Genomic DNA, 23,419 nt, shown 5'->3' on the forward strand with positions numbered 1-23,419 from the left:
GTGCGTTTGGCGCAGGACAGAGCAGGGTTTAGGGCTGTTGTGCATAGAGTTGCTATGAGTCGGAAACGACTTGACGGCACACAACAACAACAACAATAAATCTTACAGGAGGAGACTGTTCCTCTTTCTCTCACAAAGTCCTTGGTGGATTTGAACTGCTGATCTTTGTGTTTGTATTCTACTCTTGAAATGCAAAGGTCATACCCACTGCTAGGATCACCACACACCATGATAACCTAAAAGGCCCCTCTGGTACCATGCTGGACCATGAGACCCCATGCTACAGCTGGCCACACCTGATCCTGGTCTAGTAACCTACCATCTGGGGTCCTCTGACACAACACCATAGCAGAGATAACTGAGCACATGAAGTGCAGTAATTCAGAGATTCACTGATTCAAAGGGTCACTTGATTCACATTCATTGATTCAGAAATTCAATGACTCAGCTGACAGGTGTAATAGCTCAAAGACTCTTGTGGCTAACTGGCAGTGGGAAAAGAAAACCACTTTCCAGGCTCAAATGTGGGATTGATACAGGCCCATACTCACTTTGGGCCCCATGATTCACTGGCATAAAGTGACAACATTTCTCATTAAAGTTGTTATTTTTTGTGTACTATTAAGTAGAAACCAATCCATAGTGACCCTTTGGCATGTTTCCAGAGGCAATTAATCGCACAAGAGAAGACTGCCTTTCTTTCTCCTATGGAGCAACTGAACTGGTGCATTCAAACTGTATGCTTTCATGATTTCAGCACAGCTCCTTAGCTTACTAGGCCATCAGAGCTCCCTCTCATCACAGTAAGGACCTATAGTTACTCCTTCTTATCAACATTAGACAGCAACCACAACAAGTTTTCCCATCAATAAACATACACTAAACACCACTGTCTTAAGGAATAGATAGATAAATTACATAGACACCCTACTGGCTATCTCATACACCCTCCCCCATAAAAAAAAGGTTACAAAACTATAATTAAAACATTATTACAATATTCCAGAAACAACAGATAACATCAAACCCCACAAAAAATCGAAACCAGATGTCACAAAAAAAGGTGATCAAAAACAGAGTCAATAAATCTTCCAGATGTGGAAAAGTCATTGGAATTCTCTGAGATGAAACTGTGAAAAAAGATGGGCAAATGTTTTCATAGGACAGAACAAAATTATAAAGAACTGCAGAAATTAATAATTCATAATCCAGAATGAATAAATAAACCAATACAAGACAAAACAGATAAAACAAATATAATAACAAAAGTCACAGAAAACAAGAAATAGTAATCCAGAATATTGAGACCAATATTTCAGAAACTGTCAATCAGATGTAATTATCAGAACAGGAAAGGGCAAAGTCCTTAGTACTAAACTTCTAGAGGAAAAAGCAGAAACAAGGAGGAATGAAAAGAAAAAAAAAAAAAGATTAAGTATTACACGAGACACCATTAAGAGAAACAAATGCATGTGGATCGAATTTCAGGAAAGAGAGGTAAATAAATATCCTAAAAAAAACCAAAAACTAAAAACACAAACAAAAAACCACCAAGAAAACTGTGAAAGATTCACTAGACAAAAATTTTCCAATTTATCATTAAAAACTAGAAAATAAATGTTTTCTACAATGAGGGAAACCCAAATAGGTTTGCTGTTGTTACAGACCTCTAAAAACACCCCCACACCAAAATCATAAAATTCTCTAAACTAAAGACAAAGATAGAACACTGAAAGCAGCTCAAGAAAAATGAGGTTGTTGTTAGGTGCTATCAAGTTGAGTCTAACTAAAGGTAACCTTATGAACAATATTAACCCTGTCCTATCATGTGCAAACTCAAAATCTCGACACAACTGAGCCTTCTGCTATGTCAATCTATCTGGCTGAAGGTCTTCCACTCTTCTGCCAACCCTCCATCTTTCCAACAATGATGTCCCTCACCAAGGAATAGGCTTTAGCTATTGAAATATACTTAAAAGAGACAAAGCATTATCTTTTAGAGCCCTAGGAGCACTCTGGCCTGCACCTTCTCCAAGACATATCTATTTATTCTTTAGGCAGTTTATGGGATACTCAGTATTCTGCAAAAGCACAACTCATAGATTCTTATGTCTAGTCACTGTCTAGCTCTCAGATGCACAGAAAATTTGGAGAGAAGAAAAATGAGGAGTTACCTACAAAGGGGATCCAATAAGATTAGGCCCTGATTTACTAGCAGAAATACTATAAGAAGGCAATGCGATGATGTATACAAAATTCTGAAAGAATACAATTGCAACAGGGAATCCTCGACCTAGCAAAACTGTCCACTAAATATGACAGTAAAATTAGGACACTGTAAAAAAAAAAAAAGGCAGAAATTAGGCAAAACCCATAAAAAACCTAGACTAACCTAAGAAATTTTAAAAAAAAGTTTTCCAAACAGAGGTAGAACAGGAAAGAACACAGAACCAAGTCAACAAATATCCAGAAGAAATGAACTATACAATTGACTAACCAGTTTGACCTCATATACTAGACACTGTACCAAATAAGAGCTCAGTATACATTTTTCTCCAGTGCACACAGAACATTCTTCAACACAGACCATATGCTAGGTCACAAAGCAAGTTTTAATAAATTAAAAAACAGTGAAATATTACAAAACATCTTCTTAGATCACTATAATATAGACTGCAACAGATGAAGGAGAGTTTTAGGAGGAAGCTTTAGCTTGCTTGGCTCCACAGTCAACAGTCTTGGCACCAGCAGCTAGGAAATTAAAAGGCGCATTGCCATGGGAAAGTCGGCTGTTAGGGACCTCTCCAAAGTACTGAAGAGCAATGGTGTCTCTCTGGAGACTAAGGTGCGTCTGATACAGACCATGGTCTTCGCAATCACTTGTTATGCATCAGAGAGTTGGACAATGACCAAGGAGGACAGAAGGAGAATTGATGCCTTTGAGCTGTGGTGCTGGAGAAGAGTATTGAGAATACCATGGACTGCTAGGAAAACAAACAGATTTGTCCTGGAAAGGGTTAAACCAGGTGGCTCCTTGGAGGCAAGGATTCTGAGCCTCCGTCTAACATACTTTGGACGTGTTGTGAGGAGAGACCGGTCCTTGGAGAGGGGAATCATGCTTGGGAGCGTGGAGGGACAGCGCAGGAGAGGAAGGCCCTCTATGAGGTGGATTGATTCAGTGACTGGGATAATTGGGATGGGAGTGTCAGAGACAGTGTGATTGGCACAGGACAGAGCGGAGTTTAGGGCTGTTGTACATAGAGTCGCTATGAGTCGCAGGCGACTCGACGGCACATAACAACAGCAACAACATATAATTAGGTATTATTGTTAGGACAAGAGTCCAGAAACAAACCTGAATAATGAAGTGGACTGGGTGGGGGAGCCTGTATAACAATGAAAGGGTTATTTTTTTTTTTAACTTGTCAAAGAGAACAGTGAATTGGGGGGTAGGGGTGAGCCGGGAGGAAAGTGTACAACAATGAATGAGTGGAAATTAAAAAAAATAAAATAAAGTTGATAGGCTAAAAAAAAAAGAAATCAACCAGAAGAGGATAAGGGGGGAATCATGTACTTGGAAATTAAATATGAAATAATACTTCACTGAATCACTACTTGGCAAAAAAAGAAATGGAAAAGTTTCTTGAACTAGTACAGCCATAAGAGTAGAATCTAAATGCCAAAAATCAATCTATCTATCTGTGGTCAACTGATCTTTGACAAGAAGAAATGAATTAAGAGGGAAAATTACAGCCCCTTCAACAAAGTTGGCAAAGTATATCTGGCTATAAAAAATAGAAACAAGATCCATATCTTGTAATATATATGAAAACCAATTTAAGATGGGCCTGAGATCTAGGAATAAAATTGAAATCAATAAAGATTATCAGAGAAAAAAATAGAAATAAATCTAGAAGCTCTAATCCATGCCATGAACAAATACTCAAATGTAACCAATAATCCACAACAAGGGACGGATATAGTAGATGATGAGACCTTCTAAAAATAAAAAATCCTTGTGTGCATAAAGAACATTTATCCAGCAGGGTAAAAAGAAGGCTGAAAGACAAAAATAATTTTTAAAAGTCATAATCTCTGACAAAGAATTCATATGTAAAATTTACAGAATGCTCCAGCTCTTCAAGAAGAAAAAGACCATACAGGCAAAATATATTGAAAAATATTCTTCACCAAAGAAGATATTCAAATGGCCAACACGTACATAAAAAGCTCAGACTCACAAGTCATTAGAACTGCAAATCAAAACAACGAGAGATACTCTTATCACCCCAGCAATAATAGCAAAATTCAGTAAGACAGCAAACAACTAATGTTGGAGATGATGTGGAGAGATTAACTCTTACACACTGCTGGTGGAATGTAAAATTGTATAACCAGTATAAAAAGTAGTCTGGCACTTCATAAAAAAGTAGAAAACAGAAATGTAAATAAAAAATTTGATGCAAGAAATTTGATCAATCTATTCCACTACTGGGAATATGCCCTAAAGAAATTTGAGTTTTAACACAAACAGATGCATGCACATCTATGCTACTGCAGCATTTTTCAAAACAGGACAGAAGCATCCCAAGTGCCTGTCAACAAATGAATTTATAAACTATGTTATAATCACAAAATGTAATACAAGGCAGCTGATAAACAATGGCCTTGTGAAACACTGGAGAACATGTATCAGTCTGAAGGACATTATATATACTGAGTAAAACAATCATAAAAGGACAAATGTTGTAAAAACAGAATGGTTATGATGGCAAGGGGAGGGGTAAAGCGGACAGTAGGAAGGGAATGGATAGACCATTCCTATACTGGAGTAAAGTTAAGGGAAGTTCATTTTAAAATGAACAGATAATTAGACATTATGTGTACTGCAATTAACAATCTTGAACAGGACATAAACTACTGACTAAATGGAGGTGGAGAGCAAAAGAAATGGAAAAAAATTAATAAATACGGAAAATGGGTAAAGGGAATAGGATCATAAAATTAGGGTGTGCTAAGGTGTTGAACTGCATTTATGTTTCTTATAAAACATTCTGCAATGAATAAATCATTGATTGTACAAAATTTTATCATTCTAACTCTAGCTTCATATCTGTCACCAGGACCATGTTTTTGAACTACTGTTCCCAACTTCCCCATTCCAGGCACTCATTATAATTAATGCATCTTGATAGCATGTTTGATAAATCTGATTGCAAAAGTTGCTGGAAATCTTTTATCTGTGGCTAACTCTGAGAAGAATGGGGATTCCAGAACACTTGATAGTGCTTGTGTGAAACTGATTCTTGTACCAGGAGGCAATCATCAGAAAAGAGCAAGGAAACACTGTATGGTTCAAAATTGAGAAGGGTATATGCCAGGGATGCTTGGGAGGGTGGAGGGACAGCGCAGGAGGGGAAGACCCTCTATGAGATGGATTGATTCGGTGACTGGGGTAATCAGGATGGGTGTGTCAGAGGCGGTGTGGTTGGCGCAGGATAGAGCAGGGTTTAGGGCTGTTGTGCATAGGGTCACTATGAGTCGGAAACGACTCGACTGCACATAACAACAACATATGCCAGGGATGTGTTCAATCTCCATACCTTTTTAATTGATATGCAGAACAGATTATCTGGGCGGCTGGGCTCCATGAGGAAAAATGTGGCACCAGGTTTGGAGGAAAACTCAATCTGCATTCTGCAGATGACACAACCCTGCTTGCTATAATGGAGGAGGACCTGAAGTGCTTGCTGCACAAAGTCAAGTACTGCAGCCTTGAATATGGATTGAAGTTCAACATCAAGAAACCAAAGATTCTCACCATTGGGCTGACTGACATCATGAAAGATGTTTAAGAGATTGAGATTAACAGCTTTAGTTTGTTTGGGTCCACAAACAACACCCTTGGTACCAGCAGCCAGGAAATTAAAAGACGAATTGCACTGGGACAGTCTGCTGTCAGAGGCCTCTCCAAAGTACTGAAGAGCAACGATCTCACTCTGGAGAGTAAGGTGTATCTGAGCCAGGCCATAATCTTTTTAACTACTTGCTATGCATCAGAGAGTTGGGCAATGACTAGGGATGGTAGAAGGAGAATTGATGCCTTTGAGCTGTGGTGCTGGAGGCGAGTACTGAATAAACCTTGGACTGCTAAGAGACAAACAGGTTCATCCTAGAGAGGGTGAAAGCAGGCTGCTCCTTGGAAGCAAGGCTTCTGAAGCTTCATCTGACCTACTATGGACATGTTGCAAAAAGGGATGTCATGCTCGGGTGGGTGGAGGAACAGTGCAAGATATGAAGACCCTTGATTAGATTGACTGATTCAGTGACTGGGGTAATAAGGGTAGGTATGTCAAAGACAGTAAGATTGGCACAGGATATTCTTGTGGTTATGTGACATCAAGTCGCCTGGGAATCATGGCGACCCTATGTACAAGAGCCCTAAATGCCATTCTATCCTGTGCCAACCTCGCCATCTCAAACACATTCATTCCCACCACTCCACTCTAAGAATCGATCCATCTCATCGAAGGTCTTCCTCTCCTGAGCTGAATCCATCTCATTGAAGGTCTTCCTCTCCTACGCTGCCCCTTCACTCTCCCAAACATGATGTCCCTCTTCAAGAACCAATCTGGCTTCACACTCTCCAGGACAAGCCTGTTTGTTCTCCTCAGAGTCCATGGTATACTCAACACTCTTCTCCAGCACCACAGCTCAAAGGTATCAATTGTCTTTCTATCATCCCTAGTCACTGTCCAATTCTCCGATGCATAGCACATAATTGCAAAGAGTATAGCCTGGATCAGGCACACCTTATTCTCCAGCCTGATGTCGTTGCTCTTCAGTACTCTTGAGAGGTGCCTCACAGCTGACTTTCCCAAAGCAATTCATCTCCTGACTTCCTGGCTGCTGTTACGAAGAGTGATGACTGTGGAACCAAGTAAACTAAAACTGTTAACTATCTCAATCACTTCACCATTCATACCGATGGCTGCGGTGAGAATCTTTGTCTTCTTGATGTTGAGCTTTAATCCATATTGAAGGCTGCAGTCCTTGACCTTCTGCAGCAAGCACTTCAGGTCCTCCTCAGTTTCAGCAAGCTGGGTTGTATCATCTGCACAAAGCAGGTTGTTGATTCTTCCACCGATCCTGATGCCACATTCCTCTTCATACAGCCCAGCGTCTTGGATGATCTGTTCTGCATACAGACTGAAAAGGTACAGAGACAAAATGCATCCCTGACAGACCCATTTCTTGATTTTGAACCAAGTAGCGTCTCCTTGCTCTGTTCTGATGACTGCTTCTTGGTCCAGGTATAGGTTTTGCATTAGCACAATCAAATGTTCTGGGATTCCCATTCTTCTCAGAGTCAGCCATAGCTTGTTGTGATCCACACAGTCAAAAGCCTTTGCACAGTCAATGAAGCACAGATAGACATTCTTCTGGTTCTGCCAAGATCCATCTAACATTAGCTATAATATTCCTAGTACCATGACCTTTTCTAAATCTAGCCTGCACATCTGGCAGTTCTCTGTTGACATATTGTTCCAAACATTTTTGGATAATTTTCAGCAGAATCTTGCTTGCATATGATATCAATGATATTGTTCAATCATTTTCACACTCCCTTGGGTCACCTTTCTTTGGGATGAGAACAAATATCGGTCTTTTCCAGTCAGTTGGCCAGCTGGCTGTCCTCCAGTTTTCTGGGCACAACTTAGTGAGCACATCCAGGGCAGGGTCTGTTTGTTGAAATAAATCAATTGGTATGCTGTCAACTCCAGGAGCCTTGTTTTTTTGCCATTCCATCAGAGCAACTTGAACTTCCTCCTTCATTATCATAGGTTCTTGCTCATATGTCATTTCATGAAATTCCTCTGTGTCAGCCAATTTTTTCTGATAACAGTGACTCTGTGTACTCCTTCCATCTTCTTCTGATACTTCCTGGATCATTTAACATTCTACCCAAACTATCCTTAGGTATTGCCACCCATGGCTTGAATTTTTTTTTCAACTCCTTCAAGCTTAAGAAACGCTGAGTGAGTTCAGCCCTTTTGATTTTCTGACGCCAGCTCTCTGCACATTTCATTATAGTCTCTTGCTTTGTCGTCCCGAGCTGCTTTTTGAAATTTTTTGTTCAGTTCTTTGATTTCTTCATTTCTTCCTTTAGCTTTGGCTTCTTGGCACTCTAATGCAATATTCAGAGTCTCCTCTGACATCCATCTTGGTCTTTTCTTCTTTTTCAGCCTTTGTAATGATCTTTTGCATTCTTCATGGATGATTTTCTTGATATCCTCCCAGGATATGTTCATTGGTGCTCAAGGCCTCAAACCTGTTCCTGAGATGTTTTTGATATTCAAGTGGGGCAGACTTAAGGTCAAATCTTGGTTCCCATGGACTTGATTTAATTTTCCTCCACTTCAGCTTGAACTTGCATATGAGTAGTTGGTGGTCTGTCCCATAGTCAGCACCTGGCCTGGTTTCCACTGCTTCTCCAGCGAGTCTTTCCACAAATGTAATCTATTTGATTCCTATGCATACCATCAGGTGAAATCCATGTGTATAGCCTGCCTTTATGTTCCTTAAAAAGGTATTTGCTTTTAGACTATTAAGTATTATATTTTAGGGCATTATTTTTATCGTAGGAGTATGCAATGAGGGTTGCAGAGTGGATTATATTTGGGGGTAGGGGGTGGGGTTTGGGGAGGTGTGGGGGGATTGTGTACCAATGAGGGAGTTTTTCTTTTGCTTTTCAAGGAGAGGAGCAAACGGGGGGGGAGGGGTTTGTGTGGGGAGAAGGGTGCAACAATGAATGAATGGAATTCCAAAATCTCTGTAGATGTTCACTGAAATGAAAAATAAACAAACTAATTTAAAAAAAGGTATTTGCAATGAATAAATCACTGAATGTGCAGAACTCTATCATTTTTATCTCCAGCCTCATTTCTCTCACTGAGCCTGTATTTTCCAGCTACTGATCCTTCTTTCCTGTTCCCAACTTTTGCGTTCCAGTCTCCCATTATTATCAATGCATCGTGATTGCATGTTTGATTGATAGAGCACGGTTAAAGACTGTTGTATGCAGGGTAGCTATGTGGCAGGCAACTTGATGGTACATAACAACAACAACAACAAGATATTGAACTATATTAATTGTTCAAAGTAATGTTAATTAAATGTCTATGAATGACTCAAAACCCCCAACTTGATTTGTGAACTTTCACACTCAAAATATTTTTTAAGAAAGTTTCTTTTTATGTTTTTTGTTTCATTTTCCTTCATTAACACTGTATTTGATACAATCATTTCCATACATTGTGTTCCATAAAATTAATCACCATTTAACTATGGTCACCACTACTCTGTATTTTCTGGTCACCACAATATCTTTTCTATTTCCTTTACTCCTTCCCTCCACCCATCAAATTGTGTGACCCCATGATTTCCCCTCTACCCATCCTCACCCCTCTGCTACCAATCCTTCTCCCCATGAACATCCATACACATGTTACTAGTTATCCTCCTACATTTACAATGGTGTTATGCAGTGTTTGTCCCTATGAGACTGAGTTAGTTTACTCAATATAATGCTCTCCTGTCTCTCCCAAGTTATGTAGTACTTTTTTTAAGTTACTGCCTCTGAGTGCTGCACAGTATTCCACTGTGTGACTGTACTATAATTTCTCAATGCATTCAATTGTAGTTGGAAATTTGGGCTTTTTCCATGTTCTTGGGATTGTGAATAACGCTGCTATAAACACTGGTGTACACACTGACATTTGCATGTCAGTTTTAATTTCCTTGGGGTTTATTTCTAACATATCAGACAAGAGTGACATAACAAAAGTTTACAGAATGCCCCTGGGCCTCCACAAGACAAAGAATGATAATCCAGTTATGAAATGGGCAAAAGACATGGAAAGATGTTTCACAGAGGAAGACATTCACATGGCCAACAGACCCATTAAGTAATGCTCAAAATCATTGGCAATTAGAGGAATGGCAAAGTTGAATAGGACAGAAAGCAATAAATGTTGGAGAGGATGGAATTCTCATACACCGATGGTAGGATTGTAAGATGGTACAACCATTCTGGAAGGCTCTTTGGCATTTCCTCAAAAAGCTGAACATAGACATTCCAAATGACCCAGACAGTCCACTGCTAAGAAATTTCTCCAAATGAGAAAGAGAATACTGCATCCTAAAACCTATAACTCAGAGTTCAATTCAGAGTTAATTTTAAAAAACCCCACCATACATTAAAAGGGAAGAAATAATCAAAATCAAGTTCATAATCCAACATCTCCAAAATTAGTAAAAGAACAATAAACAAATCCCATAACTTCTAGAAGAGAGAAAATAAATTATATAAAAAACAGAAAAATGGAAATTATCAACAAGACTAAGAGTTGGTTATTATAAAGGATTAATAACGGATCCCAAGATGGTGGCAGTAGAGAGAGCAGTGTGAAGAGCTGGAGGAGCAGCAAGCTGCATAGAGATGGGCCACTAGAGAGACCTTCACACTGTACAGAGACCGGGCAACACAGCACAATGTGGACAGTAGGAATTTGAAACAGAACTTTTGTTGGAACAATTAGTTTTGGAGCTAAAGGAACATAAAGCCATGCCGCAGGCCACACAATAGGCTCAACCAAAGCCAGAAGCTGCTGGCCAATGTGCTGTGGGACCCATGCATCAGAAGAAATGTTAGTGGGAAACTGAATGAGTTCTCTTAAGCCCCACTAAGAAAGAGGGGCTCTGTTGAAATTTGACTAGTTTTCTTGTGCCCTGCCAACCACCCACAATTTGGTAGGCAGGTAGGAATTTGATTGGGTTTTCTTGGATACTGCCGATTGCCTGGGGGAGCACCCAAGAGCAAGCCTCCTTGTGGGAATTTGGCTGAGTTCTCTTGTTTGTAAAAACAAGACCAGTGCTGCATAAAACACTGAGGAAAGTCATTCTTACAGAGGTACCACAGAAAGCAGCACAGACCAAAGTAACTGGTAACAACACCAAAAAGAAGTCAACAAAATGATAGCAATAGAACCCTGCCTTTCAATAATGACAGTGAATGTGAATGATTTGAATGCACCACTGAAGAGAAGAAGTGTAGCAGTTTGGATAAAAAAACCAAAATCCATCAATATGCTGTCTACAAGAGAAAATGAAAAATGAAGATAAAGAAAGACTAAAAATAAAAGAATGGGGGGAAAAATATACCAAGCAAATGGCAACCAGAAAAAAGCAGGAGTAGTGATAGTAATCTCTGATAAAATAAATTTCAGTGCAAAACTCATCACAACAGACAAGGAATCCTTAAAGGGTCAACAGAACAAAAGGACATAATAATAAGTATCTATGCACCAAATGAAAGCCCTACAAAATATATATAACAAACTGTAAGAAAACTGAAAAAGGAAATATACATTACTATAGTTGTTGGAGACTTCAATATACCCCTCTCAAGAAAAGATAGAACTATCAGAAAAAAATCAACAAAGATGCTCAAGAATTAAACCACACAATAAACCAACTGGACCTCATAGATATTTATAGGCTAATGCAGCCCCCCAAAGCACAGTATACCTTCTTCTCCACTATGCATGGAACACTCTCCTGAATAGATCACATTTTAGGTCACAGGCAAGCATCAATAAATTAAAAAACATACAAATAATACAAAGCATCTTCTCAGACCACAATGCTACAAAATTAGAAGCCAGTAACAAGAGGATAAAGGAGAAAAAAAACCCACACATTTGGAAGCTGAACAACACCTTGCTTAACATTAGTGGGTACTAGAAGAAAAAAAAAAAGAAATTAAAAAGTTTCTTGAAACAAATGTCGATGAAAACACCACTTACCAAAGCCCCCGGGAAACAGCCAAAGCAGTAATAAGAGGCCAATTTATAGCAATAAGCAAACACATCAAAAGGCAGGAAAAAAATGACCATTGACTCTCTAACCCAACATCTCCAACAAACTGAAAAAGAACAGAAAGAAAACCCAACACCCATACATGATGACATAAGAATTGATGTCTTTGAGTTGCAGTGCTAGAAAAGAGTAATAAATATCTCCTGAACTGAAAACAAAAAAACAAAACAACAAAAACCATACCAACAACAACAACAACAAATCACACCAAAACAAAACAAAAAACAAACAAACAAACAAACAAAAAAACCCTTCCCAAACAGATATGTCCTGAAAAGGATGGAAAGGGTGCAGCCACAGAGTGTTCCTTTGGAGGCAAAGATGCCAAGCTTCGTCTTTCACACTTAGGATATGTAGCTAAGTGAGGCTACTCCTTGTAAAGGGACATCATGCATGGAACATGGAAGGTTAGCAAAAGAGAGGAGACACCCCAAGAAAATAGACTGATGCTGTGACTTTAGTAATATACTCTGGTATCTTAGAGATTATGAGAATGTCACAGGATAGGGCAGGTTTCAGAACAGCTATTTATAGGGATTGTGCTAATGTGAAATCTATACTTGGACCAGGAGGCAATCGTCAGAACAGAGCATGGAAACATGTCATGGTTCAAAATTGGGAAGGGTGTACACCAGGGATGTGTCCTAATCTCATACCTTTTTAATTTATATGCAGAACAGATTTTCCAGGAGGCTGGGCTCTAAGGGGAGAAGTATGGCATTAGGATTGGATGAAGACTCATCAACAATATGCATTATGCAGATGACACAACCCTTCTTGCTGAAACTGAGGAGGACCTGAAGCGCTCGCTGCAGAAGGTCAAGTAATGCAGCTTTCAAAATGGATTGAGGCTCAATACCAAGAAATTAAAGATTCTCACCACTGGGCCAATTGGCAGCATTGTGATGTATGGTGAAGAGATTGAGACTGTTAACAGCTTTAGTTTGCTAAGCTCCACAGTAACATTCTTGGCACCAGGAGCCAAGAAATAAAAAGATGCAATGCGATGGGAAAGTCTGCTGTTAGAAACCTCTCCTAAGTTCTGAAGAGCAATGATGTCACTCTTGAGACTAAGGTGCATCTGATATAGTCAATGGTCTTTGCAATCACTTGCTATGCATCAGAGAGCTGGACAATGACTAGGCATGATAGAAGAATTAAAGCCTTTGAGTCGTGGTATTGGAGAAGAGTACTGAATATACCATGGACTACTAAGAAAACAAACAGTTTTATTCTAGAGAGAGTTAAGCCAGGCTGCTTTTTAGAGGCAAGGATTCTGAAGCTTCTTCTGACATACTTTGGGTATGTTGCAAGGAGGGACCAATCCTTGGAAAGGTATGTCATGCTTGGGTGGGTGGAGGAACAGCACATGAGAAGAAGACCCTCTATGAGGTGGACTGATCCAGTGACTGGGGTAGTAGGGGTAGGTGTGTCAGAGACAGTGAGATTGGCACAGGATAGAGTAGAGTTTAGGTCTGTTGTACACAGAGTCGCTATGAGTTGCAGGTGACTCAATGGCACACAACAACAACAGGAGTAATATTCGACTCAGCAGCATGTAACAATAACACTCTATGGCATAAACAGACTCCTAAGCATAGCCAAAAGTGTACAACCAGAAGAGAATAACATGGATGAATGAGACTTTCTAAAAATTAAATCCTGTGTGCATAGAATTTCTAAAATGGGCAAAAGAGCTTAAAAAACAGGGAAAAAATGAAATTTTCCAAGGGTATATCTGATTAGGGATCCACATCTAGAATTTACAGAAAGCTCTAGTACTTCAATAAGAAAAAGACAAACAATTCAATTATGACGTGGCCAAAATATATTAAAAAAAAAAGACACTTCACCAAATACAATCAGATGGCCTACAAAGGCATTAAAAAATGTTTAATATTGTTAACTATTGTTGTGTTAGGTCCCATCAAATCTTGTACCACTCAAAGCAATACTACTAACAACAGATCTGTCCTATCCTTTGTCGTCCTCATCATCTGACACACTTGAGCACACTGCTGCAGTCACTGGGTCAATCCATCTGTGAGGATCTTCTTCTCTTTCAATTACCTGCCTCCTTCCCAAACCTAAAGTTCCTCTTAAAGGAACAGCCTCTTCTACAAACATGTCCAAAGTATGTGAAATGAAGTTTTTGTGATCTTTGCCTACAAGAAGCACTCTGGGTACACTTTCTCCAAGAAATATCTGTTAGAGAGATATACAGCAAAACAATAATGAGAGATTATTTCTCCTAGGCAACATGGTAAAGATGTAGAGCAACTGAAACTCTCATGTACTGCTGCTGCAAAAGTGAAAAGGTAAAATCTGTTTGGTCTTCTTCAAAAGTTTAATACAGAAATATCATTTGATCCAGATATCCCACTCTGAGAATATGCCCTAAAGAAACATGAGCTGAAAAAAAGAACATAAATATAAGCACACCCATGTTTACTGTAGCACTATTTCTAATAGCAAAGCTATGGAAACACCCCAGGTGTCCATCAACTAGATAACAGATACAGAGTATGTGGTCCATTCACAAAATGGAGTATTTTACTGCCCTGAAAAACAGTGAAGAACTTGTGAAATAGTATACCACAAGGATAACACTAGAGGACATCATGCTGAGTGAAATCAGTCAGTCACAAAAGGAGAAATTCTGTATAAAACCTCAATTACTATAAACCCCCCAAAAAACAAACCATCAGTCTATACTTGTACCATGAGGCAGTTGTCAGAACAGAGCAAGGAAACACTGCATGGTTCAAAATTGGGAAGGGCGCACGCCAGGGATGTGTCCTATCTCCATACCTTTTCAACTTGTATGCAGAACAGATTATCCGGGAGGCTGGGCTCTATGAGGAGAAGCGTGGGGTCAAGATTGGTGGAAGATCTATCAACAATCTGCGATATGCAGAGGATAAAACCCAGCTTGCTGAAACTGAGGAGGACCTGAAACGCTTGCTGCAGAGGGTAAAGGACTGCAGCCTCCAATATGGATTGAGGCTCAATGTCAAGAAGACAAAGATTCTCAACACTGGACCAATCGGTAGCATCAGGATGGATGGCGAAGAGATTGAGATTGTTCACAGCTTCAGTTTGCTCGGCTCCACAGTCAACACTCTTGGCACCAGCAGCCAGGAAATCAAAAAACATATTGAGATGGGAAAGTCTGCTGTTAGGAACCTCTCCAAAGTACTGAAGAGCAATGGTGTCTCTCTGGAGACTAAGGTGCGTCTGATACAGGCCATGGTCTTTGCTATCACTTGTTACGCATCAGAGAGTTGGACAATGACTAAGGAGGATAGAAGGAGAACTGATGCCTTTGAGTTGTGGTGCTGGAGAAGAGTATTGAGGGTACTGTGGACTGCTAGGAAAACAAACAGATTCATCCTGTAAAGGGTCAAACTGGGCTGCTCCTTGGAGGCAAGGATTCTAAGGCTCCGTCTAACACACTCTGGACATGTTGCAAGGAGGGACAGATCCTTGGAGAGGGACATCATGCTTGGTAGGGTGGAGAGACAGTGCAGAAGAAGAAGGTCCCCTAGGAGGTGGATTGATTCAGTGACTGGGGTAATCGGGATGGGTGTGCTGGAGGCGGTGTGACTGGCACAGGACAGAGCAGAGTTTAGGGATGTTGTACACGGGGTCACTATGAGTCGCAAGCGACTCGATGTCACATAACAACAATCAAAAATCCAAATATTTGACCAGAAACAAAACCATTACCCCACAATAATAAGCTAGAGAAAGGTTTATATATGGTAAGAATCAATTTACTATGGCTATGGTGGGCATGGTATGGGAAAGGAGAGTAGGAAATGAATGGATAGCCAATGAACACATTATTGGAATAGATGGAAACAAGGACAATGTGAAATGAATAGAGTATCATATACCACATGTACTATAATTAACATGTATAACAGGATAGTCCATAGTGGGGGAAAACACCCAAGGAAAGTTTTATATATGGATAAAAACAACTGGGGAGGATTAACGGGAATGGGAAGGAGAGGGAGGAAAGCAGAGATTAGTGGATAGACAGCAGGAGGAAGGGAAAGGCAAGGTTCAGTGAGGATTTGATGAGACCTTATAAGAAATGTCATTGATCAAATGTAATTAATATTATAAAACAAAATGTATGTGGATAATTTAATTAAAATCAATCTTAAAAATTGGAGGAAGAACAATAATACAAAATATTTTGCAAATTAAAAAATAATGATACTACATATACACACAACAAACAGATGCTGCCTTGGATGTGCTGTCCAGATTGTGTCAAGAAATCTGGAGGACAACTACCTGGTCAACTGACAGGAAAAGATCCATAAATATTTCCATTAAAAAACACCCAAAAACAAACAAACAAACCAAAAGCAAAACCTGAGAGTGTGTGGAAAATATAAAATAATTCGGTAATTTCACTCGTAAGCAAAATCCTGCTGAAGATAATCCAAAAACGACTGGAACAGTTCTTTGACAGAGAACTAGCAGAAACACAAGCTGGGTTTAGAAGAGGTTGTGGCACTAGAGACATTGCCAATGTCAAATGGATCTTGGCAGAAAGCAAAGATTACCAGAGGAATGTCTTTTTGTGTTTCATTGACTGTGTGAAGACATTTGACTGTGTGAATCACCACGAACTGTGGCTAACCTTGAGGAGAATGGGAATCCCAGAACACCTGTTTGTGTTTATATGAAATCTATACTTGTACCAGGAAGCAGTCTTTAGAATAGAGCAAGGAAACTTCAGGAAACAAGTGTGTCAGGGATGCATTTTGTCTCCAAAACTTTTCAATCTATATGCAGAATAGACCTTTTGGAGGCTGGGGCTTTATGAGGTGGAATGTGGCATCAGGAGTGGAAGAAGACTCATCAACAACCTATGCTATGCAAATATCACAGCCTGGCTTGATGAAACTGAGAAGGACCTGAAGTGCTTGCTTCAGAAGGTCAAGGACTGTAGTCTTCATGATGGACTTAAACTCAACATTAAGAAGACAGATTCTCAACACTGGACCAATTGGCAAAACCATGATAGATGGAGAAGAGATTGAGGTTAACACTTACAGCTTGCTCAGCTTCACAATCAACACTCTTGGCACCAGCAATATGAAAATCAAGACAAATTGCACTGGAAAAATCTGCTGTCAGGTACCTCTCCAGAGTACTGAGAAGCAATGATGTCAGTTTAGAGACTAAGGTGTACTTGCTCCAGGCCATGGCTTTGCAATTACTTGCATCAGAAAGCTGGACAATGACTTAGAACGACAGATGAGAATTGATGCCTTTGAGTTGTGGTGCTGGAAAAGAGTTTTGAACAGACCAAGAAAAGAAATAGTTCGGTCTTGCAGAGGGTGAAACCAAGTTTGTACTTGGAGGCTAGGATTTTGAAGCTCTGTCTCACATACTTTGGGCATGTGGCCAGGAAAGACTGGTCCTTGGAGAAGGACATCATGCTTAGTAGCATGGAGGCACAGTGTAAGAGAGGAAGACCTTGGATAAGATGGATTGATACAGTGATTTGGGCAATGTGGGTAGGTGTGTTGGAGTCAGTGAGACTGGCTCAGTACAGAGCAGGCTTCAGAGCTGTTGTACATAGGGTCGCTTTGAGTCGAAGGCTACTTGATGGTACATAACAACAATTACAAAACCTCCCTGGCTTCATATCTATTGTTTAGCGACACATTGGGCTGGGGGGTGGGGGGAAGGGGAAGAGCTTGGTCATCTGTGATAAAAAATGAAGTGGATCAAAGTTCCACCTCTCAATAAGAGGGGGAAAAAGAAAAGATTTTAACTAATACAATAAGCAAAAGAACCCTTCTTGTGTAATAGTAATTCTTGTATGGATGGAACAATGTAAAACTAATACATTAGAATCTACAGGCAGACAGCTTTTTTCCAAAGACTATCAAGGCTAGTGCTGAAGGAATAGGGGCTATTAACTCTATGTCTAATAATTGGGATTGGGGTTGTAATGGTGAGAAATATAGGGAGGCAGTGTTAAGAGTATTTTATGTACTATTAAAATGATGAAAGTAATAATTAGTTGAATATTTCCAAGACGATTTTTCCTTAAGAGTGTATGAGACATTTCTGGTGGCAGAGATTCAGTAAAGCTAACAGTAAAAGCTGGGCCAGGTGAGTGGAAAGGTGTTAACTGAACCTGCTCAGGGAGCGAGCTTCTTCACATGGATGTCAATCCATCATGGAGAACATGGACCTTGGGCTGGCCAGTTCTATTTGGAGGGTCTTCATTGCATAAATGCCCACCACAGTCGTTGACTGAGTGCAGTTTGATGCCAGTTCCTCAGTCCTTCATGAATTCACTGCTAGAAGACTCAGATTACTTCTGCTCATGAATGACATTGTGGACAAGCGCAGAGTTCTTCAACTGTTGGGTGAAGAGTTGTGCCTAATGTGTGGTGCTCTGGAGACCAGCCTTAGTCAGTCAGGCTTAGGTCTCATTTTCAACAGCTCTGGGTCATTCTAATCCCATCCCAGAACCGATACAATGACATCCAGGACTGTGTGGAACAGGAAGATATTCTCATAGTCAGGCTCAGAAAGGTGAAGAAGCTTGAGTTTAATTTAAGTCTGTGCCAAAAGGGCTTTGATAAGGAACAGGCCAAATGGAACCCTAGCGCAGGAGTGGCTTTTGACTATGATCCACATGGCCTGAGAAACAAAGTGTACTCCAAGTCAGAGGAATGGCCATAGAGTATCCCAAGCTGGATGTACTGAACAGCATCCTGGAGAGGTCTGTCTGACTACAATGTGGAATCCTGTAGTTCTCTGCTCTCTCGTCCCTGAACCTTCCTTTTCTCAACTCTGTCAGGGCAGAAGATGATGATGAGTGATGTGCAGACCCAGCTAAACCACAAAATCCAGAGTGACATTTTGATCTTAAAGCAGATGTACTTGGCTGTTGCAGCCAAGAGACAGAAACAAGCCAGCAGCCAGCTGGACTTCAGGTCTCTCTTCTAAAACTATTGTGGAACTGGCATTGCTCAAACTCCTTGGCAGACCATCAATAACAATTCAAAGGGTCACAGTGGGAAAAGGGCAGGCCCACTCAGCTTGCCAGAAATAATGTTAATGCTTGAGGCAAGATGTTCTTTCTGGACATTTAGTGCCCTGTTCCCTGATAAGTGTGAGCAGTATTATGCAGAAAACAAAATAGCTCTTCTACCTCACTTCCTAATGTACTGCTGTCTTACTAAGAACCTGAAACTGGACTGCTCCTGGGTTATATCTTTCCTAGAAGCCTTTCACAATTGTACCTTAGGTTTTGTGTGTTAAGGCTGAGTGATAGAATCCTTATCTGGGCTGTTAGAAGATAGCTAGAAGGCTCTTTTCTTGGGGCCAGCCTACTGATGCCTTCCTCAAATTCCCAAGTCCCTTCCCTTCTCAAGTACACACAATTCCATTCTTTATACATTAGTTATAAATGGCTTCTCTACAAACAGTGTGGTCATTTGTTTAAATGGAATATGAGTTCCCCAAGTCATTCCATTTTTCCTAATGACAGTGTCTGAAACTGGCCTTCTAGGTAAAAGCTGTTTGGTTGCTAACACCACAGTACAAAAAGAAAATGATGGGCAATTGACCTAGATGTTCTCCAAGATGTTGTTCTTCAGCCTTCGAACTCAGTAATTCAGTTTCATGAGGTATTTGCATGTGTAAGTTTTCCTCCTTCATTACCATTCTCTTGATCATAATGTTGTTTACTAGACTGACAGAGAAAATTCTAAAACATCTTTGCAACTTGGAAGTGACTTACAGAGGTCACTTTTTAATCAATCAATAGATTGGTCTATAAAATTAAACAAAAACCCTCTTCAGGAAAAATACTCCTTCACAAAAAAAAAAAAAAATCAACTATATGTGTACAAAATGTCAACCTCCTACAAAAAAGCAAAGATAAAAAGGTAGGGAAACTGGATTAATAGAAACAGAACTCAAAGAACAAATAGAGTAAGTGCTAACACATTGAGGAGATTGTAGACAATGCCCTAGAAAATCTGAGTGTGAATGAGAAATCTCTGTATAAATTTCAAAACACAATAAAGCTGAATACACATTTTTTTCTTAAATTTGTATTTAGAGGTTATTCTCTATGAAAACTGGGAAGTCATGACAAGAACTGATTTTATGGTTCTCTAAAAGTGCATGCATTTCTAATTTGGTAACCAATACTTTTTTTTTTTACATTGGACATTTTCTTTCTTAATTTTTTACTGAGTTTTTTTTTTTAAGATCTTAATAAAAGTTTACTGAGAACTTGGATTTCCATTCATTCCTTGTGAACATTTCCTCCTTCCTCCTCATATCTCCCTCCCATCCCACATTGCAATGTACCTCTTGTTAAAGATTCTAGTCATACATATAATACCTCTTTATCTTCTGTTTTTACTTTTTATTCTATCATATATTTCCTATTCCAAGATTTAACTTACCTTGGATCCTTTTCAAAAGGGCACTTTAACAAACACATAAATTATATCTTGTTAATTCTCAGAAACTCATGAACTTAGAAATCTCATTTGCCCTGGAGGTTGGCTGGCACTTACCCTGTAGATGTAATCTAGTAAGGGGGCTCTGGTGGTGGGCTGCTCATCCAGGAGGGCTGGTGACACTGGATGAAGAAGGGTTGGCACTGGTAATGCCATGCACCAGTCCAGGAGACAGAGAAGCAGAGAAACAATAAACTGGAAGAAAGATACATGAACTTACACTCCAGTCTTCTCAAGCTCCATATCCATCACACTACGCATTATTGTACAGAAAGAATTTGAATAATGTGTCACCTACCTTCTTATCTGTTTCAAGTGAGGAGTATTCTGCACTTGGTAAAAGAAAAGCAATTGTAGCCACAAGTATCTGCATATATAAAAATAAAATCAATCTCAACCACACAGTCCAGAGTAACAGTTTGGAAGTCAGTCCTAACATGGCTTTGCAACTAAGCCCTACTTGGTGTCAACTCATAAGTAGGTGATCACAAACTTAGTTATGTGTGTGATTCTGAAATTAGGAGAATCAGGGCCCATGCCTGAGTTCCACTTGACCCTACTGGTGTGGGCACCAGTAAAAGGAAATAATATTCCTGTGTCCTGTCGATTTTCATTTTCAATTCTCTCACTTCTCACAATAAAAATGCTCTCATATACTTTTAAGTTACCCTATGTACTTGTTGTCATCTTAGAATTATACCTCCTTCATTCACAAAAGCATTGCCATTTAGATGATGAATTATCTGGTTGCTCTAAAACTCAACTTTTTCTTTTGCAGTGTCTTTTATCCACATGTTCAAAGTTACATTTCATTCTAGGTCACTCAGGGTCATGTGTCCCTAAGAGAATAAAGTGATCTCACCAGTGAAATTTGTCTAAGGCTGAAAGAAAATAAATCAGTATTACTTCTCTCTCCTGAAATATCACATGGAAATGAATCAAATTTCCTTGAAGAGTTACCACTGGATGTGTAAACAACAGGAAATGTTTTAAAATGTGAATTAGAAAAGGTTCTGGGCATGGACATGCCTTACTACTTGGCACTTGAAAGGGTGCCAGGTAGGTACAAAGCATCCCCAAATGTAACCAGCCTCCATAGCCTTACTGTTGGGTTGATTCTTCCTTTTCTTTCTATCTCTCTCCCCTATAAGCCCCTTGCATTGAAATGATTATGAGAGTAATCTCATTTTAAGTAGGTAATCAAGCTTAATGCAGAAAGCACATTACAGAGCTTTAATCTGGTAGAAATTAATATTTTAGACAACCCATAATTCCCCAAGGAGGCCACCACAACCAACTGCCTTTTTCTTGTTGGAATCAATCAAACTGTTCTCAATGAAAGAAGTCATATCTATAAAAGTTCTTAGTTGTGGGTGCACCTGCTTTTCAAATTTCCAAAGTGTACAACTCTGCCTTGAAACTCTGGTGACTCTTCAATTTAATCTTGAGATGAATAATTCATATGGCAATTTCAAAGTAGATTCACTCACAATCATTTGAGTATCTATAATTAATCAAATATAAAATACAATAAAAAGAAAATGCCTATGTTTAAGCACCACAGGAAAAATACCTACTTCTGCAATTTTCCGGGGCAGAGAGGTTTCAAACATCTGAAGCTTTTCCCAGTAGGAAACCAGCAACTGAAGAACATCACAAGCTACTTGAGCCACGATTTTGTTAGGAAACTATTCAAGGAAACAAAACCCAAAATCAAATAATGTAATAAATTAATTAATTAATTAAACAAAACAGTTCTTCACAGATTTCCCTTGGGTTACATGCTTGTTCTGCATTAAATTGAGAAACTATGAATTATATTACCAGATAGTTTATATCCTACCATTCTCTAGTTATCTCTTGGGAACTAAATAGCTATAATTTAATCATTTGACCACAAAAATTATAATTTCAGATGTCTTATTTGGATCATATAAATAATACATTTTTACCAATTAGAGAAATGTTAATGTTGTACACTATTAGGTATCCACTCTATGTTATTTTTCAAGACTTTTACTAAGTCTCTCACTGATAAATCTTCATTAACAGCTCTGCAAGGTAGGTGTTATCTTCATTTTATAGACAGAGAACCTGGGATTGATCAAATGATTTTATAACCTGTGAAAGGAAACTTAAAGCATGAATATAAAAATACTAAAATGTGTAGTATTAGAAATTATGAAAAGATAATTCCTAAGATAGGACATACTTCATTGTCCGGAGTATGCTCTGAGTTAACCCCAAATCCTCTGGATGCTTCCAGACTTTTGAGATGCCATGCCAAAAGGCAGTGCCTCGCTAGCTCATTTTGTAGATGCAGGAATAGGATGAGGGAACCTTGCGAGTCCCTCCTTGGCCAGAACTTAATGCCATATTGCAATCTGCAGTTCATTATCTATAATGGAAAGATTTGCCACTGAGCCCACGTTCCGGGGTCTAAGGAAACTTTTAGCTACATGATTTAGTTATTTCCATACCAGGAGTTTCAAGACATGTGACATGGTCATCATACCACTTAACCATCACAGAAATGGTGGGCGGAGCAAAGTAGCGATGAGCAGGACAAGGAGAAAGATAAAGGTAAAGGAAATGAACTTGAATTTATACAAAATGAAGAATTACCTGCCCCTCTCTAAAACGTACTTTGTGAACCCATGCAAGTGTCTGTAAAAAGGACTCTGCTAGTCTCAATTTGGCCAGCCTTTCTCCATCTCACAAACACTCTAGCTCATTTTTACCACATTTTACCACAGGGCCTTTGCATCTGCTCCCAGCAGCTGCCTGAGCATTCATTCCTTAGGCTGCACCAATGACCTTCAGACCAGCTTTTTGTCTTTTATCCTACTTCATGATTTAGTTTTGGGATAATAATAAAGTTATGAGAATTGATCTTGGGTGTTTGCATGTTGCTCAGCAAAGACACTGATGGAAATTCTTGACTAACTGAAGAGAAT

The 23,419-nt window shown here is 39.4% G+C and overlaps 1 protein-coding gene across 1 annotated transcript in view; it reads right to left on the minus strand.

The window, feature by feature from the left end:
• Positions 1 to 23,419, minus strand: part of RALGAPA2 (Ral GTPase activating protein, alpha subunit 2 (catalytic)) — a 757,941-nt gene that overhangs the window by 310,871 nt on the left and 423,651 nt on the right. The window contains exons 28-30 of the mRNA XM_006895663.1: positions 22,040 to 22,150; positions 20,761 to 20,829; positions 20,520 to 20,657 (exon numbers count right to left, since the gene is read on the minus strand). Of these exons, the coding sequence (XP_006895725.1) occupies positions 20,520 to 20,657; positions 20,761 to 20,829; positions 22,040 to 22,150 (318 nt within the window). The remainder of the gene's footprint in view (positions 1 to 20,519; positions 20,658 to 20,760; positions 20,830 to 22,039; positions 22,151 to 23,419) is intronic.

The sequence above is a fragment of the Elephantulus edwardii genome, unplaced genomic scaffold (genome assembly GCF_000299155.1).
Source record: "Elephantulus edwardii isolate Elephantulus edwardi_28Jun2011 unplaced genomic scaffold, EleEdw1.0 scaffold00172, whole genome shotgun sequence".
NCBI lineage: Eukaryota > Metazoa > Chordata > Mammalia > Macroscelidea > Macroscelididae > Elephantulus > Elephantulus edwardii.